General features: G+C 41.4%; 2 protein-coding genes across 3 annotated transcripts in view; one reads left to right on the top strand and one right to left on the bottom strand.

Annotated features, from left to right (window-relative positions):
• Positions 1 to 260: 260 nt before the first annotated feature.
• On the top strand, positions 261 to 8,934 carry rnf32 (ring finger protein 32). Its single transcript, XM_008280786.1, has 7 exons — positions 261 to 275; positions 909 to 1,131; positions 1,213 to 1,355; positions 2,681 to 2,838; positions 3,429 to 3,537; positions 7,606 to 7,773; positions 8,695 to 8,934. The coding sequence occupies exons 1-7, from the start codon at positions 261 to 263 to the stop codon at positions 8,932 to 8,934; spliced, it is 1,056 nt and encodes a 351-aa protein (XP_008279008.1).
• An 823-nt stretch (positions 8,935 to 9,757) lies between these two features.
• The window catches only part of lmbr1 (limb development membrane protein 1), a 37,148-nt gene continuing 26,308 nt past the window's right edge, over positions 9,758 to 20,597 (bottom strand). For both annotated transcript variants that reach the window (XM_008280784.1, XM_008280785.1), the window contains 5 exons: positions 17,999 to 18,072; positions 17,650 to 17,740; positions 16,922 to 16,988; positions 13,124 to 13,285; positions 9,758 to 12,586 (listed from right to left, as the gene is read on the bottom strand). In XM_008280784.1, the coding sequence (XP_008279006.1) occupies positions 12,501 to 12,586; positions 13,124 to 13,285; positions 16,922 to 16,988; positions 17,650 to 17,740; positions 17,999 to 18,072 (480 nt within the window). In that variant the 3' untranslated portion in view covers positions 9,758 to 12,500. The remainder of the gene's footprint in view (positions 12,587 to 13,123; positions 13,286 to 16,921; positions 16,989 to 17,649; positions 17,741 to 17,998; positions 18,073 to 20,597) is intronic.

The following is a 20,597-nucleotide window of genomic DNA, read 5'->3' as shown; positions in this document are numbered from 1 at the left end:
TTTCACATAACATTTGAACATTGGGAAAATAATTTTGCTACGTAATTCACAGTCTTAAGAGACTCTAAGCACTAATTAATTGTGCAATTATTACGAAAAGACATCAAACACATGACACAATCGAATTTTTTGTGTTATCCAGCTGAGGACACGAGAAGGTCTCAGATCAGCCAATCAGAGGCATCGATGAGACGCCGTGGTGGTGACGTGAATGGGGCGGGGACTGGTTACCTGGTAACCGCTCAAACAGTGCTGATAGGATGGCAATGCGGAAGGTTTGGATTTTCGCTCCTCTTTCACCCCAATTTATTAATTTCTTTATACAAGAAAATGTACTAAATTAAAAAAAAACTGACAGATAAGTTTTATTGTCGTCTGTACATGTACTTTTTACAGTTTATTGGACTTAATTAACGGCAGAGCTGACGTTAGTGTCGTTAGAAAGACAAACTTAAGTCGCCCCATCGTCTGCTTCACACCTGCTAACTGAATTAAATTAATTAGCATTCGGTCATTGGAGCGCCACACGGTTCTATTCACGGGGGGGAAAGGACCAGGATTTAATTTCTCTGTAAAATGAGGTTAAAATGACCATCTTTTATGGAAGCCAGAAGATAGACTGTGCTTTTTGTGACGGTTTTATACGTTTCTTCACACTAATTGTTGCATTAGTGAATTATCTTTGGCAATTAAAGCATTTTCCATTCGACCATGCATTAAGTTAAGTTATGCCTGCATTTGACTATTGTTTGGTGCAGACAGTATGGTTCAGAAGGCATTTATTTTTATGTATTGCTTTTTAATCATCCTAATTGAGATAAATGAGTCTACATTTGCTGCTTTGCCCAAGTTGTAACATCACCTCCTGCCTCATTTAATATAACTGCAGCGGTGAACATATTTTACAGAATGTGAAGTCTGACGCGAGCAACAAATTGGTGATCGCCTCGGTTGCTTTTCAAGACCACATAATGCGAAGCCTGCTGCATCCAGATTTCCCACCTCCTGACCCTTTCCTGAGACGCATCAGAAAAACATCCAGAGATCCCCAAGAGAAGGGTCCGCAAAGACGAGATGGGCAAGAAGAGAGAGAATATGTGCTTGATCCTGCTCCACCTTCTTTAACATTAGGTAGAGGAAATATTCAGGGTTTTTGGGATGACTTTATGTGGTTTATATATGCAGAATCAGAATTTTCTAATTTCTTTTTAGCTCAGAGGTTGGGTTTGGTGGCCTCCCCTGGACAGAGACTGACAGAGGATGAATGGGCTCGGGTCAAGGCGAGGTCCGTTCAGCAGGAGGAATCAGCTCAGCCCTGTGCGATATGCAGGGAGGAGTTTCGCCTTCAGCCTCAGGTATTCCCCAACACTGTAGCTACTGTTAATTCTCTGCGAGAGAGCCCTTTTTTCTTTTTCAAGCATGTTAGTCTTCTGTGTCTGTCCTCAAGGAAACCTGTGTTTCCGTACACACACACACATTTACACACACACAAAGCACCCCCCGCCCCCCCTCTCCCCTGCAGTTCCTGTATGTTCTAATCTGTGTAGACAACTGTACAAATTTACCCATACTGCCTTGGAACTCAACTGTGACGTGATGATGTAGCAATCAGTGTGTTACTGTGAGGGTCATTCAGTCTTTTACACCTTTCCGATCCCCTTTTAAGATGCCAATCTCCTCAAGAATGCGGGACTAGAATAGGCGGCCTCACAAAGCACAGTTGCCATAGATGCACGTGTAAATATTAGTTTGACTCAGGCGAGAAAAAAAAAAAAGTTAATTAGAGCCTGCTAACAAGGGAAAGTGACAAGAGGGAATCTTTGTTGATTTGGCATTTTCCTGCAAGCCTTCATATTGTAACAATGCAATTGTGCCACAATCTTGTGTTGCTTTCAGGCATTAATATGACAGTTAAAATGCTTACAACAGCAGTTGTTCTGAATCAGTTGTGTGGACTGAATTATTGCTTCTCTATCCAGCTCATATTATTTTAATACTAACCAGAGGTTGTTTGTAATAGGTTAGGATTGAAATAGAAAAAGCTTCTCTGCTTTCTATTACATTTTTATTTCTTTTCTGGATTGAACATCTGACTATAAACTGTAGCTTGTAGCCTTAAAGGATAGAGAGATGTGAAATTTCTCTCCGGTCTAATGGCTTGTGGAGTTCCTGGAAATTGTACACTGCAGGGGGCCCTTTCACTGGTGATGGAGTGTGTTGGTCAGGCCAAAAACAATGGGAAATCAATATGCCTCCCCCTTGCCCTCTAGAGGTCTGAGTAAACTGGTTTGTGTGCCAAGCCCCATAGCTTCAGTTGTCTCCTTTCAGACGATAAAAGAGTCCCTCTCACAGGTAGAAGGAGGCTATAGTCCAGGTCCCAGTTGGCCCGCTGGGGGTCATGCTGGCTCCCTCTATCCTCTTAGCAAATAACCCTGAAAGGCAATACAGACATTCACATATGTGCATGAATACACATAGATTTAGCTTAAACCTCACATACTATATGTACACAGACTGTGTACTGTATTTAAGCTTTCCTAAGTACAAAAACAATCCTAAAAACCAATACACAATCAGCATCCTCATGGCAGTAGACATGGCAACCCATACAGTCAGTGAAACTATGGAATCTAAACTCAAAGATTTGTTGATTGCATGTGTCCTCATTGTCCTTTTGTAGGTGTTGCTGTCTTGCTCGCACGTTTTCCACAGAGCATGTCTGCAGGCCTTTGAGAGGTTTTCTGGGAGGAAGTGCTGCCCAATGTGCAGAAGGGATCAATATGAAACAAGAGTGATCCACGATGCAGCTCACCTTTTCAGACATCAATGTGCCACCAGGTGAAGACACTAAACCAGAAATATTGTTAGTGCATTCAGAAGGGTGTTTTAATGTTTCAATAAAACCAAATATGATGCATTCACATACAAGGTAATACAAACTACAGTAAGAACTCTACATTATGTATGTATACATATATACATATATATAATGCATTATATCAGCAACATTTGAGCACATAGAAGACCATCAAATTGCGTAATCACTGAAACAACTGTGGATAAAATGTACTGCTATAAAAAAAAGGAGGATGGAGGAAAGGAAAGATCTTTTTATTTATTTAGCACATTTTATTACAAGCTTTTTATTTTAAATTGGATTAATGTTTAAATTGTACACATCATAGTTTATGTGAGTAATTCTCATATGTCCTATCTTACATAGGATAAATTTAGATCGTCTGATTTGTACTACTAAGAAGCAAGTGGCTTCACAGAAGCATGAGAAGTAGTAAAAATGTAAATATGTTATTTACCTAAACCTTGCAAATCTTTTTTGGTGACATTGTTGAACACGCATCTCTCAGTATATTTTCAAATTGTTACGTCTTTCTTTTTTAAATGTATTTTTCGTCTGCATGCATGTGTAGGATTCAAGCGTACTGGCGAGGCTATATCACTTGGAAATGGTACAGAAATATCAGGAAAACCACCTGCCCAAAGGACAAAAACCTGAGACGCAAGTTCTTCGAAGCGAGGGTGAGTTTTAAATTCTGCGGTGATCACATCAGGAGTCTTTAACTCACACCAAGTATTCATAAGATCACATTGCTGGGCCTCTGTATTCCCAAAGTCTCCTTTTGTTTCTTACATTTTACTCTTTGACACTCTTTGACGGTTTAATTGGTCAAATAACATCTGCGACAAACATCAGCTCTTGAGGGTTAAAATGTGGGTTTCAGGGACTCACTGACCTCAGTGTCAACCTACACATGAACACACACACCTTCACCTGCTGTCACCCTCTCGAGCACCTTTGATGTCTTGTGAATAATACACTGTTTGTCCACTAATGTGGAGAGAGTTTTGTGTTTTAGCCAAACAGTCTGGCCATTCCAGTGTCAACACTACAGCACCTTGTCTCCTGCGCATGTTTGGGTCTGGTTATCCTTCATCCATCTATATCTGTCTGGAGTGTGTGTATTGTCGTGTTACTGAGTGGGATGGAGGAGGGTAAAGAGGTGAAGAAGTTCACCGGGGTATTGTCGCATGTTGTCATGTCACCATTTTGTTCTCTTTTAAAGCTATAAATCATGCAACGACTGGACTTGTTGGAGGAAATATTCAGAAATGTCTGACCACTGGTCGTTTGACTCTGAGGCTGTGTTGGCTTCATGGTGGCTCACAGGAAAAGGGAACATTGCCACCTAGTGAACCTCCCCCAACTGAGGCCTTGAATGACCAAAGACTACACTGGTCACCATTTCTCTTTACGAAACATCTGTTATTTGAGGTGCAGAGATGTTTCTTACGCAGAATCCCTCTTTATCTTATAACAGACATAGCTTCAACACATGTATGTCCAGTGTCTTGCGAAGAGCAGGCGCTACTTATTTCTGCGAGGACTGTGGCAATCATGCAAAGTGCTCCTGTGCTTCAAAGAGGCTGATTAAGCAAAAGTGACAAATGCACGAGGGCCACACTTACAATGTGTTGCGAGGGTCAGAGTGTCCTACCCATCCCCCTGTCAGTCTCCATCATCTCGCCTATAAAACCGTGCCTTAATATGTCACGTAAACAAAGACACCGCATTTACTGAGCCAATTAACTCTGTTCTAACACATTAGCCCATGTCCGGGTCCACATTCTCAGGATGGAGTCATAGACAGTGTCAGCCGCTTTACATTCAAGTTGTGTGATTCAGTGATGGTGGGTGGTCATGAGATTGTCTCATATCTTTTGTCACACTGAGGATGATCTTCAAGAGCTGCGCAACACAGCGCTGACAGGTCTGATTGACTTGATTTTCAAGGGGAAGACTTATTTGCTTAGCTGACTGTAATGCAAACAGGCGTGTTGGTGCTGAGCTGGGGCCTGTATGAGACGAAGAAACCTATTCTTTCAGTTTTTCCTCATGATAGCAGAGAGCAATAAAGCATCTTTGTACCATGAAGCCACAGGTGTTACCTGGAAAGAAAACACCTAGATATCAGGTCAGTTTCTGAGTCCTTATCAGCTTATCCTGATGCCCAGCTTTCAATTTTTGCTCTGCTTCGGAGGTCCGACCCTGAGTCAACACATTAAGGGAGACAGTACCGACATCTAGATGGATTGCCATGAGATAACGCCTCTGCGTCCACCTCCACTTCCCCCCTCGGTGTCCTCTCTGGTCCGCATCTACTGTGGAGCGAGGCAAAGTTCACCAGAGGTTGTACTGTTTGCCTTGACTGTCGAAAAGTCAGCCACGCACATAAAACTCTCCATCCAAATGGTTAACAGTTGTTTAATTAGTGATAAAAGCCTAGCTGTAAAGCAATTCTGATGGCACTGTGACAGGCTCAGGGAAAGGGCTTGTTTGTGTGTGTGTGTGTGTTTCATAGAGAAAACAAGTACATGTGTGCAAACGGGTGCTGAGGCTAATGCTACTATGTTGGTATAAATACCAATCATTCATTTTCCAAGACGTAGTGCGACACAGCTTGAATCAGTGGTTGATTGACAGTCTCTCTTATGTGATAGTAAACTCAATATTTTTAGGTTTTGGACTATTGATCAAACAAAAGAAGAGCTTTGAGATGGGCTTAAGCAAACTATGATGGATGACAGTCACTATTTTTTGACAATTTATAGACCAAATGAATGAATAAATTAAGAAAATAATCAGTAGGTAAATCAATCATTTGTTGCTCTACATTAATAGAGTTTTTGCAATTGCATACAGTTATTGAACTAGTGAAATTATTTAACAAAAATATTCTTGCCACAAGGCTTCAGAACCTTCAACCACATCTCATGGTCTTACACACAGTTGTTAATAAGATGGTTTGTTTGGTATAATTTGAGAGGATGCTGTTGCTTTTGTTGGAAACTCAAATCTGTGTTGATCGGTCAGTGGCATTGTGCCTTTGAAATATACAGTATATACAGCCGTCTCATTGTTTCATATGTTTTTGATATTAATTGTTGCCTAGCAACAGCCGCTGTAAATGGGAGAAGACAGATGAGATCTGGATGTAGAGACAGAAGAAAGATGGCTTTTTAAAATGGTCAAATTGAGAATGGAGTAGTTGACTGGGTGCTCCAGAAAATTAAGATGCTTTGTTTAAAATCCACATCCCCAAATCAGGGCTGTAGAGAGAGAGACGCTAAGAGTCCAAGTCCTCCAACTAACATCCCTCCTCAGCAAAATTTGCACAGAGATCAAAAATAAAGGCTTAAAGTGTCTGGAGTAATTTGCTCTATTATATTGTATTTATTCAATTAACTGTACAAATGCTGTTTATTGTATTTTATTGTTCAATTAACTGTTCAAATGGTGTTTCAAAGCCTTCTTCACACTACAAGGGCTTCTGATGGGAAAATGCAGAATTTTTGGGGGGTATTTGTCTAAAAGTAGTTGAAGTTCTTCTTTGGTCATTGACTAAACCCTTCATCTCTGGGTGTCAAAGTTACATATTTTGAAGTTTTTTTTTTTTTTTGCCTTTGCCCTGTGCTTGTTGTTGATGTACAGCTTTGCTTTTTTTTCCTTTAGCGGGTTTGTCTTTGTCCTGCTCTCGCTCTCTCTCCCTTTACCCTTTCCCTGCAGCTCGAGCACACCAGCTCACCTACAGCTCTGCTGAAACACAATGGCAAGTTGTCATATTGGATGTCAGCCGTATTTGTTAGGACCGGAAACTAATTCTAAAAATGAATATTGATACAGAAAGCCCACACGACTTTTACTTAAAAACTGCAAATGTTTCCTGAGGTTTGTCATGTAAGAAACCCCAGAAGTCTGAATCTATGTTTTTGAGACTAACATTGTTACACTGAAGTTTCATGGAGGAAATACTCAGCCATGGTGTTGATTCCTTATTTCACTCATTGTATGTCTTTCAGCACTTAAAAAACAACATATAGGCATGTTAATAAGGTTGTTTTATTTTTAAGATTTTTTTTTATCAGAAATGGTCTTGAAATCTTAACACCTTAGGTCTAAAACACTGGAAACAGTCTATAAAATGCACCCCATTTGCAATGTAAACTCTCACTGCTTTGCTAAAATGCCTGTATTCCCAGAGGAAATGACTTCAATGGTAGCTACAGCCCTGTCTGGTAAGATAGAAATACCACCATGAGATGTAAGTTATGTCTCGGTGAGAAACACCTGGCCACTGTCCAAGTGTGTGTCTGCCGACTAATTTGGTTAAGAAATATGGCTGTAAATCATACACAAAGTAATCACAAGTCATTTTAGGGGAGAGAAATTAGTAATTCCGTGACACTTCATCTTCAACAGTTAGTAGTTAATTGGCTTTACCGACTATCTGCCCAAACAGTGTGCACGAGACAGAAGCAGTGTGTATGAAGCAGGAAAAGTGTCAGTGATGTATGTGTTTCCATGTTTCCCAGCACTATCTTCCTTTTTTTACTGGTTTCCATTAATTCTCCATGTTAGTGGGAGACGTGATTGTATTGATCTGGCTGTTTAACAACTGCACCCTGTCAACGTGCCTCAGCCATTACAATACACACACACAATTAGCCTTCGCCGAAAACACGACTCTATTGTGTATCTGAATGAAACATTCACATCCTTTGTGCCACTAAAATGGTTTTTCTAATTAGTTGCAGGAGTTGAATGACAGCTTTGTCCGATACTGTCACACCGACACGGAGGCTTTTCTGAGTGATATCGACCGCTCACTGTCATCAAGCAGACGAGTGTTCCAGCAGCTGGAGAGAAAGAGCGTCTCCGAACCTCAGGAGAACGACTGGGACCGAATAAAGAGGCAGGTCAGGAAGAAGACACACTCTGCTGAACCAAAAGCCACTTGTATCATTAAACAAGGCCCCATAAAAATGTCTAATCCCAGTCTGATTCTTCCTCCTGCCTTGCCTTTCCTCTGACATGTTAATGCTTGCATGGGGACGGCAGCATCACAGCTGCTATATAGAAAGTACATATCTCCGCAGAGGTGATCATTCTCTTTACCAAATGAATGCGTCTAATAATCCTCTGTGTTTACAAAAAACACGAGCAAGGCTGATAATGCACGGCAGGCTTTTCATCGCCTGGACTGCTGCGGAGGAACTGAAAAGACATTAAGATTTGCTGTTCCATAAGGCTTCATTGTTGGCTTTCATTGCAGTCAGTACCATTTTCCATAGAGGGGGTGGGGTGTGTGCAAAGAAGATGTCTTTTTTTTTCTTTATCTGGTGTGAAAAGGTTGAGCACAAGGCAGGAGTGGCTCAGCCTTGACATGAAGCATCAAACAGTGAATGCGCTTTCAACACATACCTTGCACCTTTTTCACGGGTGCAAACTTTATAAAGCGGAGTGCAGCTCGTTATGAAACATTTAACAGCGGGGCACGTTGGCCCCTAAATACAGGAAGCTGTCTTTGGTTAATCATTGGTGGAGCTGTGCATGTGTTGCTTTGTTTTTATAAGGATCACTGATAAGCATGCTGTCACTTCGTGTCTGATCAAACCTGTCAGGTAGTGCTAACAGATTTGTTTCGGAGTTCTTTATAATGAAACAGCCCTCACTTGAGCGGTGGGAAGTCACTATTATTCATCATCAGGACAGTCAGATTCATGCAGAAATTTCCTCGCATGATGCACATGTCCATTCACGTTCTGCAACAGACGCATTTAACAGGAGCTCAAAATACTCTATTAGTCAAAGAACTAATATAGCTTTGCTTCAAACAGGTTATCCAGAGAGGCGTCTGGGACTGCCCCATCTGCCTGACTGCACTGTGCAACCCCAGCATCCCAACACAATCTGATAGATCCAACAATCAACAACGCAGGCACACCGTGCTGCTGTCCTGTTCCCACCTTTTCCACAATCTCTGTCTGGAGGCCTTCGAGACCTTCGCTGCCTTCACTGCAGCTGGCAGACCGACATGTCCACTGTGCAGATCTGCCTACCATAAAAAACTCATCTAACCAGGTAAAGATGGCATTTTGTATGGCCTAAATACGCTTTACTGTATCTGTGACAAAGTCACAGACATGGTTACACACGTTGGAAACTATTCTGCACTTTCTAGTAGAGTTGGATGACAAACTCAGTATCTCTCATTTTTACGGCACATGGCTAATCTTCTGGCTTTCTACAAGTTAAATAAGAAATAAATCAAACCACAACCTGTAATGCACACCTACCACTTCCAAGGCTTACCGAACACATTGTGCCCCTCGTGTTAAATCTGCACATAACAAGAAATGTAAAAATGACAGTTACATTGTGCATTATTTGCCAAACAGCAGCCAGGCACACTGTAACAGGGAACCGGCGGTTGCAACTGAACGTTGTTTGACAAGACATAATTACAGCACGCAACTCCCCATTAAACCACAAGCTGTCATCTTTACATTGTTTATTTGTGGATTAAAACAAGTGAGATGTTGTGTGTTAGTGAGCTTTAGGGGTGCTGATAAGTTGTTTTTGTTTGCTACCTTTGGACAGAGCCAGGCTACTTGGTTCCCCTGTTTACGGTCTGTATGCTAAGCAAAGCTAATAATATCCTGGCTTTAGAGCCAAACTTCGACGATAAACATAAGCTTTTCTTATCTTCTTTTAAAGATCGGTTCTCGCATGTGTACCTGTATTTGATGGAGGTAGAACAGACATTTGGTTGGAAATGTGCATAGAGAGCGAGAGAAAGTGGGACTACATCCCCTCTTGGCGAACTTTTTGCAGTGCATTTCCTGCAATTGATTTGTCAGTCTCCGCTGTTATCCCAAATGGCACAATGATAAATCAAAAGACGTTGAAGCATTTTCTTTTATTTGCAAACACACAAACATCAAAAATAACGAAACATACATTTAGCAAACTGAGAAATCGTAAAAAATACATTCACAAAACATGTACCAAAAATTACATGCAGATCGACTGACGTACAGACAGAAATAAAAGCTGCTTTACTTACAGTACAGGTCAACTCTCAGCTTTTGAACCCCCTCACACAACACAGAGATGTACTGTAAAGGCAACCAGAAAAAGCTTACTTGAATAGAAAATGGCTCTCACCTCAGAAGCAACTGCGAGGAGTATGATTGTGATGTTTTATTAGAGGTGAAACACGTCCCTGCTATGTATTGTCCAGTTTAACTGCAGTCTGTAGCTGAGTGGATGTAAGCACAACTATGACATAGCTTAAAACACTCCACTTTGAGCCAAATTCAACTGCAGTTTATCCAGATTAAGAAATGAAATCCAGCTGATAGTATTCTTTTTTACCAAATTACAGTATCATCCTGTTTGCGTTTTCTTATCATGTTGATTTTTCACAGTACCCAAAGATCAGCTCGGTGTTACTGTCAATAAAACAGCTGTAGACACACATAAAATGAAACAAAAATCTACAAAAATGCCTCTGCCAGTATAGGATTTGAGTAAATCTGCTCTCCTGAAATCTGTCAAAATCAGAAACTTTGCCCTGCTTTGGTTTTGGAACAATAAGAGCCATTATATATATAGATCACCCTTTACAAAACATCCTCACGTCCAATTTGAGAATTTGGCATCGGTGTGAGTTCAATGATTGAGAGTTGTACGTCTCCTTTAAATCCAGTCTTTGTATTATAGCAACACCCAATTGGAGACAGTTTCAATAAAACATTCTTTGTCCCGAGAAACAAACATTTCAAATGCATATATGACTTCAATTTTCCTTTCTTCCATTGCTTTTATCATCTTCATGTCATTTTTAGTTACCAAACAAATTACATCTCCCAACACCATAAAAACAACATCATCAAATCACTCAACTCTATCCTAGCAAGTGCTCAAGTTTTATGAGTATCATGAGTCTCAAAATGGAGCCGCTGTGACAACATTCATGGCGAAAAGAAACGTGTGTTACATCCAGCTGGCTTTAGACTAGAAACTCGGTGGTGTACAGGGGATCACAGTGGAACTGTCTACAGACTCACAATGCACATGTGCATGTATGTACATGTGCATAAACAAACTCCACAGAACGAGAAACAACCTTAACATTAAGCCTGCGAGATGCTTGTCGAATAAGGCATTTAAGGTGGTTCTGGAGACAAAGAACATCACAGTTTGGAAGAATATGCAGCAATACAACAACATGTAAAAGGGGCCTGAGTCACCAAGTCTTTCTTCTGGCTCCAAAGCTGGATGTTTTCCCCTCATGCATTCTGTGTGTGAAGACTGTTACAGGTTTGCATTAGATCTAGGTGTTTATAAAAAAAAACAAAAAAAAAAACAAAACAAAGAAAAGTCCTATATGTACAACAAAATACAGAATGCCGAGTGAGTCAGACCTTCAGCGGACTCAGTGAGAGCCCAATATCTGCATCCAAATAATGCAAAAAGAGATATGAAACACAATACAATATGTACATTTGAATACAACATTTACAAATAAAGTTGACAATTTTCTGTGCCCTGTAATTTTTGGGGGGGAAAAGCAAAAAAATGTGATGACATTTTCTTACCATGTGCATAATAAAAATTTTAGGAAACACAACCTCAGGATTAGCTTGAAATGCACAAAAGCATTTTGCTCATTGGAACTGAAGTGGCTAAAGCTCCCATATAGTTTCCCATTTGTAGAGTAGCTCGAGTCAAATCTAGAGCACCTAAAAAAAGTTCTTACCCTACTTCATACAAACTAATGACATCATCAATAAAGTTAAAGCGCACTTGAGTAAAGCCAGATAAAAAGACGAATGACAGCGAGTGCTAAAATCTGACGCCTATCATTAAGAATGACAGCGCCAATGCATATAATGTGAATTGTATTAATGCCGTGCGGTTTTATGTGCTGGCTGGGATGAGTGTGAGCGAATGAATTATTCTCATGCTTCACAAAGCACATTTTTGTTATTTTCACATTTTGAGCTTAAATCAAAAATGACAAATTGACACCTTATCATGCCTGTATCAGTTCACGTGACAATCAAAATCCAACGATTAAAGACCATTAACTGTAAGTGCGCCATGTATCACTGACATACTGATTACACATACTGACATTTTTTTGTTTTTTAAATTGTCTAACTGAAATGTGGGGTCGTATTTACGTTACTGAGTACAGAGCCGGATTGTAAGACTTTACCCTCCTTCTTTTGTCTAGTGCAGTGGTGTATAGGTTGTCGAAGAATACCAGGTAGCAATGCTGGGGGGGAAGAATGCTCCTGAAGCAAGAGATGGGTGGCTTGAAGTCACAGTCGTGGTTGAGGTCAACATCAAGGTCACTGCAGTGATGCCAGTCTATTTCACTCCTCAGTCTCAGCTCTGGCTCTGTCCCAGCTTCCATCCGAGACGCAGAGGATGGAATGTCACGAAGCTAAATTGCTCTCAGCCTCCATTTGCAGCATCCGTCAGACACTGCCTGGGTTTATTAAGTTCCTTCCAATCCTTTTCACCTTTCAGCAGTCAGGCAGTACTGTCGAAATCTCCCTTTGGCTGTGCTAACGTGTGTGTGTGTGTGTGTGTGTCGTGTGTGTGTGTGTGTGTTGATCTATCGTCCCTTTCACAGAGTTTTCTGATGCCCGTTGGCCGAGAGCTTCCCAGATTCAGGGTCTGTGGGGCTGTTTGACAGTTGCAATTTATCCAGACCTGGGCAGTGGGAGATAAGGCAGAGAAATCTCATTAAAAAGCCTCAGACTTTCACTTAGACAGAGGTATTGATGTCCCTTTTCCCCCTCAGTGCCTCTGTCTGACATTTTCTAACCCTATCCCACCCTGTGTATCAAACATCCAGGGCCTGTCACCACAAGCCTTTGAGACTAGCCTCATCCTCTGTCACATGTCAGTTCCACAGCACATTGGATCTTACTGCAATTTCTTCCATTTTGTCACTCCAGGTCGTGCTATCGGAGACAAATAAACACTATCTCTCTGCAAAGCCACAGAGAAGTTTGGAGTTGTCAGTGTTTCACACCAAATCTTTGTGGATACAAAATTTGGATGAAATTGAGTAGTCAAAAGTTACTACTAGATAGATCGCTTTGTATTCTAGATGAAATTCAACGTATCAAAAGCAATCCTGTTTATCAGACATTGCAATGAAAGAATATAAGAAGCAATAAGTAACTAGCATGTTGTCGTATATTGAAAGGTGCTGGGTAGAAACATTCAGGATATTTGAATTACCTAGGGCCTTTAGGAGCTCTTCCCGTACTGCTGAGGTGAATTTTCTCACAAGACAAAGTGTTGTCACGACCGCAAACAGCAGGTTGTATGAAAGGACAATGTAAAAGTTTCCCAGCCAATTAAATCTCCCAAAGTCTCCCAAGAGATCAAACCTGGTGATACCTGAGTAGGACAGAGACACAACAAAACAACTGGGTTAGAAATCATGTAGATATTCAGTAAAAAAATTATTTCTTGAATAGAACTTTGTCAACCTGACCTTTAATAACACCTCATAATAAAGAGTCAAAATTATTTCTCCAGATGTCCAAACTGCTGTAAATGTTGCAAAATAAACAAAACAAAACCAAAAAAAAAACCACAAGGCCCCTTTTGACAACATAAGTATTGTGTTCATAAGCAGAATTCTTCCCAGAAAACGCATGGGGCTGCAGCAAACAGGAACATTTAGGAATGCCTTTTCTGTCTGCAGTTAAGGCAAAGTGTCTTCTCCAGTGGTCCGTCTCTTTCAACAAGTAAAAAAGCCCAATGTGAAAGAAGGGCTTACAAACAAAAACTAGTTTAATGTGCGTTACAGGTATAATCTCAACATGAAAAAGTTGTAAAACAAATATTAAAGTAAGTGACCTTTGATAACTGATTGTAACAGTTCTTTTACATTTTGGGTCCAAGATCAGCCCCTATGTCCACCATGTCCATTTTTTATCATATTAAATGTTCTGCTTAGGGTCTTTTTTGGCCAAAATAAAATGGTACAAAGAAGAGAGCCACTCCCAAGTCTTTCACAGATTCCCAGTCACCTGTCCACACATCCACCTGAGTCAGCCACTGAGCTAACCAACTCAAACAATAAACAAGCACAATCTTGTACATTTCTGAGAAGAGGGGTTGCACAATTCCTTACAGATTTCAACCCAAATATAAAGAGACTAATCTTGAAAGTAACCTGCACCACATATTTTCTGTGTCTTTAATACATATGTTCTTACTTTTAGGTCTTAATCTATTATGTCTGACATTATTGAAACAAGTTTATGCATCTTTTTTTGACAGACACAGAAGCGAATCCACTTAGGCTTACGCAAACATCCACTGATCCACGGCACGGCAAAGTTTATGCTTATTTTCCACACTTGGCTGTGTCTCGGTTAGCAGTGCTGTAAGGACCGTTCCCCGCGGGATATAAAAGGATGGGGGGCTAAGTATAGCAGCAAAGGTGGTTTGCAGGTGGACGTCATCTCTCCTTCAGACAAAGATAAAGGAGCAGTTACTCCTGCAGGCCTCTCTTAGCTCCACACTGCTACACCAATTTCAAACCATCTGTCACAGCTGATCACATGCTGCTTGGAAAGCCATCAACACTCCATTGTTTCACTGCCGATCTATTCTGGCCTGATAATCCACATGTTCATGCGCTCTAGGATGGCCTAGCTGTGCCATCCAATAACAAAGTAATGTCTGGAGATAATTAAGCTTTCAATAACCTGATGTGTACAGTTCTGCGTAATGTTATTACTGATGTCTTCTTCGTCGTGTTCATTTTGCGTGCGAAGTTGACCACAGAAATTACTGCATCATTATCTTAAGTCAAAGTATCACAACAGTTTTCTATCTTGTCATCTTGATGCAGAAGTCATATTGAGACGTGTCAGACTGAAGAAGCCCTCGTCTCTGTACATTCTACTTCTCCTGTAACATCTTCACAACCTCTGTCGTCAATTACATTGAGCAATCGATTCAGTGTCTGGAGAGATGTATTTACAGCCGCAGTAAGCAGTTTGGCAAGCATCAAGGACCTTTAACAAAATTGCCTGTGAAGAGACAGGGGGAGAGTTGATGGAGACCCCAGTCGATACAGCTAGCCGCTGTGGTCTGGCTAAATTCATTTCTAATGCCAAAGGTTTTGATCTTGGTTTGGTAATTTGAGAAAATCTAATTGGAGGTAGAAAAAAGATGCTCAGCTACTGAAAGTAGTACAGTGGTAATACAGAGGTGTAGACATTAGCATGCTGCTGATTATGCGTCCAACAAGAATATGTCTGGATTGTCAGGGTCACAGCACAGTCGGATCATTTTAAAATGTATGTGAACGACTCTGAAAATATACTGCTCCTTGAGTCTGTTAATATATATGAAAATGATGCCATATAAAACACATATATCCATGATCAATTTCTCAGCCGGGCCCTGTGATAGACTAGTGACCTGTTAGGGTGTCCACTGCCTTTGCCCTGAGTCGGCTGGGATAGGCTCCAGCCCCCCGTGACCCTAGTGAGGATTACGTGGTGTATAGATGGATAGATGGATGGATGGATGGATGGATGGATGGATGGATGGATGGATTTATTTCTCAGCCGGTTGATTTTTTTGGTTTGTTTCGCATCTCTGCTTCTGAAGTAAAATAATGTTCTGGATCTGCTTTTTTGCACTACACACAGAAACAGACTGAGTTTGAATACTAAGCTCAAAGTTCCATATTAAAGCTATAGATAAAGTTCAGCCTCTCAGCAGCATGAAAGCAGCCTTTCTGTTGGGAGTCTCCAGACAACCATTACCTGTGTGGGAACGGGTTATAATATGCATTTTATGTAACACACTATTTGTCACCACACTATCAAACATACATACATTATGCATACTTTTGTGCTGCGGTACAGTTCCCTGTTCTCTTATACAGTGCATGTTTCCCCCACTGGCACACACACAAAACACCTCACTTCAACACACAAAACCCTTTCTTGTCTCTTAACATCTCACTTCGTCACACTCGACTCTCCGCATGTCTTTCTTTCTTTTTTTTTCTTTTTTTTTATCTTTTGCTGGGAGGCCTTTTTTTCTTCAACTCTGTCTCATGCATTTATTTCTTTTCATCTATTCAGTGTCACAAAGCAGAACCTGTTGATATTTTGTAAAGCTCCCAGTGAGTCACTGTATACTCGCTCCGTCCCATTCTCCCACTCTGTTGGTCTCACACACACATACTCGCATACACACATAGAGTAGTGCTATTTAAACAGCTGTGCTCTGCACTCTGCATGTTTATTAGTGCCATTGTGCTGGTGCTGCTCCTGTCATTTTTACCCTTTCTCCCTGCACTCCTTTCTAACGTCACTATGGGAAACTATAGGAGAATTCAACTTCTGTGGCCCGGTGTTGGTGGTGCCACAGAAAATGGTTGTGGGGGAGGGAAGTTTACTCTTTCTGGCAGTTCGTGGCGAAGTCGTTATGACATCTCTGAAAATTCTGTTTAACCTACATTTCAATCTCTCTGAAGGTAACTAAATCCCCATCCCAGCTGCTGTAAAGCTCGCTAATGAACATGTTATATCTTGTTTCTTACATTCATACTAAAATGATGTTTTTTTGCAGGGGGATATGTGCAGGGCTATTTCTTGGCAAAGAGAGTTGACTCGGGTGTTTGCTGAGATAAAAATTAAAGGGAGATATAATGTGCCTGTCTTGGCCGGGCCAAAAAAAGGTTTTACCTCTGCAAGGTTAAATGAAAATATTGATCTTGAGAGGTGCTGGAAGGGGGATTTTGTTACCTTCAGACAGAGCACCTCCAGCTGTTTCGCCCTATTTCCAGTCTTTGCGCTAACATAAGCTAACTGGTTATAGCTTTATATTTAATGGACAGACTTGAAAGAGGAATAATCTTTAACTCTCAAAACGAAAGCAGCTATGCACACTTTGATTGCTTTAACATTCTGTATACAGAGGCTAGGTGTGAATTATGAACTAAGCTTGTCCGCACTCTCTCATACAAGCAGGCGAATGTGTACACAACAACATACTCACCTAGAGTCCTGGACATCACTGGTAGGGCTGAACTCAGGACCAAGATGGACACACAGCAACCAATGATCTACAAATAAGACCAAACAGATGAACTTAAGATTTCCGATCCTTCCAGCACATAGCACACAGTTTTTAAAGGGAGAAAACTATGAGAAGAAGAAAAAAATCACCTACTGCACCAACAGTTTGAGCCGTGATGCGCCCACACATATGCACACACCACTTGATGTTAAATTGGTTCCACATATTATACAATTAGTACCTCTGAAGTTGCTCATTACCAGGTTCCCTCTATTGTCCTTTCAAGTCCTTTCACTGAAGCGTCATGGCTAGTTAACAAGCCTCACCACTCCCAAACTCATTACCAAGTGAATAGGTGCCACTATGGGCTGAACAGAGCACACATCCTCCGCCCCCCCCTCCCTCCCCAGACACCCCACTCTCCCTCTGATGTACAAGAAAGGAGCTTGCACTTTGCCAGTGTTTACGCAACCCACAAACAAATATTGGACAGATCAACTAAAGCCATTGAGGGGGCCCTGACGAAAACATTAGTGAGCAGTAGGAGTTCAGAGAAGAGAGGAAGGCGGGAGCCATGGGGCTTAAAAAAAAAGAAAAAGAAGAGGAAATAGATGAAACACAGGGGGGCCCAAACACATCAGCACCTTAGGAGCAATTTCAGCACCCTTGCCCCCACTTCACCCCGCTCCCTGCCCTCCCATCTTTACCGTTGTCATGGTTGTGTCATCCTTCCTGGGAGTGAGTCCCTCGAAGACACGCAGGCTGTAGAAGCCAACGACAGAAGACACCATCAAGTAGCTGTTGAGCGAATCAATCAAGGACCAAAAACGCTTTGCTGCAAGTAGCAAAGCAGCTGCATTGAGTCATCTTTTTATGTGTCCCAAGGTTGCACCTTTTCAGCTAAAATAAAAGGTGACGAAACAGCACAACTTGTTTTCCGGAAGGTGTCCGGCTGAACTATATCCTGAGTAAACAAAGCTGCCTTGACAATGTTGCTCTTGGCCATGGAGCATGTTACTCCGGCCACAGACAAAAGGAAGGTCACTGAAAGGATACAACATGAGGATGATCTCCAGCGCTGCCTGAGCCACGCCAAATGTGGACAAAGAGGTGTTCCCAATGCCTCGGTCCTGATGGATGGAGATACAAACAAAAGCAAAAAAAAAATGGGATTATTCCAAATTATCACACACCAAACTTATATAAACACATCACGGACAACAAAACTAAATGGGAAATGACACTAGGTAGCAGTTGCGCACACATGCAATTACAGAAATTCTGCAAAGTAAGTGCGCGGTGCACGAAGAATTTCCCCACTTGAGAAAAACAGAATCAAATTGGCTAAGTAATGAATGGAACAAGATGAAAGAGGCTCTTTGCAAATCACTGTCGATCATACAATATGTGAACAGGTGTTCAAACAAAAACGGCACATTGCTTACGGTAAGAAGAGTGTACAGGCTGAAAGCATGCCAAAAACATAAAAACAACAAAACAAATACTTAAGCAAATACACTAGGCGTACCCCCCTCCCACCCGTCCTAAACCCCCAACCCCTAAGGCCTTTTGACACTGGAGCAAGACATACATCTACATACGCTGCACATACCAAGCGTCTGTGTTGTCAAATGATAAATATTTGCTTTTGTCGGACTTGGCACCGGGGCTGATCCTCCGGAGGATCAGTGTATTGTACGGGGCACCTACTGTACTTTACAGATCTAACTTGTTTAAAACTCCCTTAAAGTGTATGCTGCAAATTTGGATCTTGTGCTTCATCATATGTGGCTTCATAAAGTGTATCATAGCCTTTATTATCCTTACAATACAGCGCATACTGCAGTGTTGTATAGCTCTGTATTATGTGCACACAGCTACTGCATGTACTGTTTTCTGTATAAACACAATTCAAATACAGCACCTTGCCATACATCAACACACAATGCTGTTACTATTCCTGCAACTCTTCATGGTTTTAGTTTATTATTTATGTTTGTTGTTGTATTTTATTTCTTCGTACCCAGCTTGAGTGTCCTTATCTTGATTTGTTTTGTAAAAGAGCCTGCAGAAAAAAGGAAAGCCTGGCAGGTCGTTTCATGCCTTTTTATGCAACTGTCATCCTTGGGAGCTTACTGCAGAGCTATGGTGCAGTGCTCTTTCTCTCTTACACAGAGAATTAGCAGACAGCATCTGATGTCATTTATTAATGGAGGGAGGGCGGGCATGCATTAAGACTGTGCGTGCACGCGTCTGCACTCGCAGTACGCACGTATGTGCGCGCTAAAGACACCTAGTGTTCACTGTACACCTCGTTTCAACTCTTACGTCTTTTCATTCCAGTAGCGAGAAAGGGTGATGGAGTGTGTGATTGTGCATGTCAAAGCGAGGGTGGGGAGGGGTCCATGGAGAGGGGGGAGAACTGGTAGATTTGTCTGTGCAGCCTGCCGCGGGTCACTCAAGACACATTTGCTGCTTGTAATATTCACACATTTGCAATACTTGTGCACTCCTAATTTCCGCCTCACTTAATGACCATTTGACCTCAGGTACATCCTGTCAGTAAGGGTACCAACATCATTTCTAAATCGTGGTATGTTTATTTTAAGATTGACCAAGACATATTGTTATTTTTTTTATTTTTCACATAGTTGTTTTGAACTCCCTTTCATACATAACACTCATAAAGTTGACCAAAAAGGCAATTTCCCCAACTACAGCATATCTAACAACTACAAGAAGAAACAGCTACAAAACCACAGTAAATATATAATATACAGAAGTGCTATTAACTTTTGATTCAAATTACTGGAGGTGGTTGTGTGAGTGCAACAACCTTTGAGCAAATGCTTCAGTTCCAAAGTTAGGTCTTGCAGTAACTGCAGTCTTGCAGTATTTAAGTGAAAATCCGGAAATAGTTGTGCAATGTAATCCATCGGTATGATGGAAATCGCAATGCTCGCATTTATTTTTACTTTCAGATAAGTACCTTATGTAATCTTTGGGAAAACAGGCAAGCAACTAGGGGGGTTCTATGAGTGCTATATGTGGGCATACATAAGTTTGTATGTGTTGAAAGAAGGGCAACTTTAGTGGGGTGAAAATTGCTGTCCAGTCACAGCTAATTGTCCATTTTACAAAATACAGTGTCAAGTGTGGTGGCTACCAAAGAGAAAGGCCTGCAGTAACAGTTTTATTGGCCCCTCTTAGTGCTTGTTCATAAAGCTGTAAAACACTTTGTCCTTTGACAGAGGCAGCTCCAGCTCCTCATCTCTTCATCCACCTGCCTCTCCTGCCTGCTCTTCCTCCTCTTCTCTCTGTGCTCCTCATCATCCTTCTCTACACCCATCCTCTGCTCTGTAAAGCTGAGCGGGAGACACTGCTCAGTATGCTAAGGACTATAGCAGGATGCTTAGTAGGAGAGGAAGACAAACATTGACAGGGCACTTCCATTGTGCTCTCCTCCCATAACAATCAGCGTATCAGGGCCTCATTTGACTTTCCCACAGTCTGACTCTCTCTGGTCTGGCAGTACCTTGTCCAGACGTCAAACCAGACGTTCTCTCAACTTCTTTATATCACTTTCTCTTCTCTGTTCTTATCTTCTTCCAGACAGTGGGCAGAGGGAATTTCTGCGCCAGAGGGGCAGAGAGTC

The sequence above is a fragment of the Stegastes partitus genome, unplaced genomic scaffold, assembly GCF_000690725.1.
Source record: "Stegastes partitus isolate 25-593 unplaced genomic scaffold, Stegastes_partitus-1.0.2 Scaffold210, whole genome shotgun sequence".
NCBI classification, from domain to species: Eukaryota; Metazoa; Chordata; class Actinopteri; family Pomacentridae; genus Stegastes; species Stegastes partitus.
Note: the sequence above shows the minus strand (reverse complement) of the source record. Positions and strands in the feature narration are given on the sequence as shown.

Coding starts and splice junctions, on each gene's coding strand:
- rnf32 (XM_008280786.1), top strand. Junction 2,839..3,428: donor AGACATCAATGTGCCACCAG/GTGAAGACACTA, acceptor ATGCATGTGTAG/GATTCAAGCGTACTGGCGAG. Junction 7,774..8,694: donor GGGACCGAATAAAGAGGCAG/GTCAGGAAGAAG, acceptor TGCTTCAAACAG/GTTATCCAGAGAGGCGTCTG.